General features: G+C 34.0%; 1 protein-coding gene across 1 annotated transcript; it reads right to left on the bottom strand.

Moving 5' to 3' along the window:
* Window positions 1-2,407: 2,407 nt before the first annotated feature.
* Window positions 2,408-3,116, bottom strand: LOC131054145 (histone H4). The gene has a single exon (XM_057988605.2). The coding sequence runs from the start codon at window positions 3,054-3,056 to the stop codon at window positions 2,745-2,747; it is 312 nt and encodes a 103-aa protein (XP_057844588.1). The 5' UTR covers window positions 3,057-3,116; the 3' UTR covers window positions 2,408-2,744.
* Window positions 3,117-3,731: the final 615 nt, after the last annotated feature.

Genomic DNA, 3,731 nt, shown 5'->3' with positions numbered 1-3,731 from the left:
TTAGTTTCTACTTGTGCATCCAATGGATAAAGAATCAGGTTAACAAATTTGATAACTTAAGAACACTGACTCACCTACCCTCTCAGTGTTCATTGATTCCAACACTAATAACAATAATTTGGGAGAGGTGAACATCATAGTCAACAAGCATTGATCTAATTTCCTTGAAAGTTGTCGATTGCATATTTTTTGAAATAAAAAACAATTATTTCGGCTACTACATTGTTGTTTGTGATGAGGTTTGTGATAAATTTTGGTTGCTACAACACCATTCTACCTTGTATGCAAGCTAAGTGGTCCAAACTCATAAGAGATATTGGATCCACTAGAACTCAAGAGAGTTATCATACTCATCTAGAGATCAAAGTGGTGCAACAAAAATATGGTTGCAAATATATAGAGCAATATTTGGTCTTATGGAAGTTTGTGGATCACCAACATATGGATAGTTGATTATCTTCTTTGCTTGATCCAAGTTGAAGGTGGAAAGGTACAGGACATAGAATACATGGACATTATAGTGGGATTCATAATATTGGCATGGTGACACTCAAACAATTGGATTTGCGTAAAACTCTTTGGCAAAAGATGCATCATCTAACATGTGCAAAATCTAGGCTCTATGAACATTACATCATGATTCAATTTATTAGCACAAAGATACTTAACCATCCCAATTTATATTGCTTAAGGGCAAACAATCTTGGTGAGGAAGGATTTGTCATGTCTCCTTACAAAAGATCAAATGAAAGACTTGTTTCTCAAAGAGATATTGGAGATTGGGGATCAAGATTATCACTTGATTTTTCTAAGGAGACATTGGAGATCAAAGATTCAAACTATGGCCTAACTCATGCCAAGGAGACATCAAGGATCAAATATTGAAATTGCAACCTAGCTCATGCCAAGAATTATCGCAAATCATGGATCGAAGTTGTCATAGGTTTGAGGATACCATCTAACCCATGTCAAAGCAAAAGGATAGAGCAAACTCAATATATAGAGGATCGAGGGTCAAAACTACCACCTAACCTATGCTAACCTAAAGAATGAGAAACTCCAAACCTTAGACGAGGAATACTACAAGGATGACAAGTGGCATATAGAATTCAAATTTTAAACATTAGCACCAATATGGATCTAGGTCAATTGGCTTGATCTTTTGGGTGGGTATTATATGAAACTAGGAAAACAATTCAATTACACAATTTACATCATGTTGAACACTTTGGCTTTCACTCAAAGTGCATTAAAGGTTCAAAGTTTACAATACAATTCAATCTTTCAATGCTTACATTATTTGTTGCAAATTTGTAGTTGTTTGTTACAAATTTATAATTGTTTGTTACAACTATAATGATTGTCATAATAATCTTATTGGCCGTGGAATCCAAAATTATATAAATTTGAATGGTCACTTAGCTTGCCTCTACCCCTCAAACCCAAATGAAAGCCAATAAGAGACAGACTAATATCACTAAATCTTTTCTCACAATTCTACGAAAAAAAACTATCTTGAAACTTCTTTATGTTTGCAATTCCTTGTGAGTACTCTTATTTTATTTTTTTTACAATGTATAATGCATGAAATGATCTTATCAACTATAATGATGTTAATAATTAACACCAATGCTCAAATGTCTACAGTTGTTGCCATGTTTTTGTTTTGTTTTTTCAAATAAATAAATAAATAATTTACCATCAATTGTGTTCAAGAATTGCTAGCATCATTTTCTTATTTACATCATTTACATCTTGATGATGGAGATCACAGAATCTTTATATCATTATGTTCAAAATGATCCTTATCTTCTTATGCTCTTTTTTATGTGTGATTCAAAATATCAATGCTAAAAATTATTGAACACAATCAAATTCTTATTTATCATCTTGATGATGACAGAATCTTTATATTCTTATATTTTTATATTCTTATGCTCATGCTCATCCTGATGATGAATCCAAAATGTTGAAACTAAAAATTTTGCACAATCAAATCCAAAAACAGCAACAATAATAACTATATGAATTGTTTAACTCATTCACAATTGTGACCTTGAACATGTTTGGACATGCTTGGGGGTCTCTATGAAGAAATTGATTATGATTGTTATGGGCAGCCCATATCACAATTGCTTAGGATTTGCCTATTCCTTCAAACAAGTCTTGAAACAAGGATACCATTACTAATGTTAGGTTATCAAAACTTATTAGCCAGAGAAAACTAAGTTGACCATCTTATGATACTAGTAGCAATCCACAACAGAATTAGTACCAAAAAGATTGAACTCAAATAAACCCGAGCATTCCAAATATCCTGGATAAGATATTCATCTCAACACCTGTTATAAAATCCAATCACAACAAAACTATTGCCAGAAAGATTTAACTCAAATAAACCCGAGTATTTCAAAAATCCTGGATAAGATATTCATCTCAACAACTGTTATAAATCCATTCGGTATAATCGTGGCTAGCTAACATTCGCCAATAAACCTTCTCGATCTCCCAATCGAAAGCAGAAATTTCAATTCACGATCCCTAAATTTTATCATCCCCACTTTCAAATGATTGAAATTTAAACTCTACTGGATGTCAACTAAAATCCGCAATACACAGTAGAATTAGTACCGAAAGAATTGAACTCACATAAATCCGACATTTAGCAGTTAACAAACGATTCCATAACAGAGGTGGTGTTTAAAAACACCAAAAAAATTAAAAACCCTCGTTTAAAATTAAACCTAACCGCCGAAGCCGTAGAGAGTCCTGCCCTGTCGCTTGAGAGCATAGACCACATCCATGGCCGTCACAGTCTTTCGTCGTGCGTGTTCTGTGTATGTGACAGCATCTCTTATGACATTTTCCAAGAAGATCTTCAAGACTCCTCTGGTTTCTTCATAGATCAAGCCACTGATACGCTTAACACCTCCTCTCCTGGCCAGACGCCTAATGGCGGGCTTGGTGATACCCTGGATATTATCGCGGAGTACTTTCCTGTGCCTCTTGGCACCCCCCTTTCCCAAACCCTTGCCGCCCTTTCCTCTTCCAGACATTTTCTCTGCTTTCACTGGTGAAATTGCTCGATCTGCCAATGCGATTTGAGTGTGAGACTCAGCGTTCCATCCGTTTCTTATAGCTAGTTTTTCTTGCCAACCGCGCTCGTTTTTGACCGTCGGATTGCCCTCGGAGTAGCGTGATCCGTGGCAATGTGGAAAAAGATTCTGAGCCGTTGGATTTGGACTTTCGACAGGTGATTGGTTGTGAACCGAAAACGAGGATCGAATAACAATGGGAACATTGTCTTTAGGTCCAATTCGAAAATTATACGACGTGTAATAGGTAAACGTATAGAACGACACCAATGTTTTAAATTGTTTTTATTTAACAATAATTTTTTTAATTGAATAATGTTGAAATTACAATTTAAACCCCTTTTTGTAATTGTTCCATTTTTTTTATTTACCAGTTTTTTAATTATGTTTTTCTTTTGATATTCAAGACTAAATTTTCCATGGACTTTAAAGTGTGGCTTTTTCAACTATTTGTTTTTTATTTTGTATTTTTAGTCACTCTTTATAATTATTATAAGTGGTATCATTTTATTAAAAGTTTATAATAAAAAAAATCTTGTTTACTACATAGTATTATGGTCAATGTGTGATATTGTTTATGTTGTCATCTAGGTTCAAATTTGTGTTGGAATATTGTGATTATTGGTTTTGTGTCCT

Source organism: Cryptomeria japonica, chromosome 9 (assembly GCF_030272615.1).
Source record: "Cryptomeria japonica chromosome 9, Sugi_1.0, whole genome shotgun sequence".
In the NCBI taxonomy this organism is placed as follows: domain Eukaryota; kingdom Viridiplantae; phylum Streptophyta; class Pinopsida; order Cupressales; family Cupressaceae; genus Cryptomeria; species Cryptomeria japonica.
Note: the sequence above shows the minus strand (reverse complement) of the source record. Positions and strands in the feature narration are given on the sequence as shown.

Bases quoted from the DNA above. Each gene is read 5' to 3' on its own strand.
- LOC131054145 (XM_057988605.2), bottom strand. From the start codon at position 3,056: ATGTCTGGAAGAGGAAAGGGCGGCAAGGGTTTGGGAAAGGGGGGTGCC.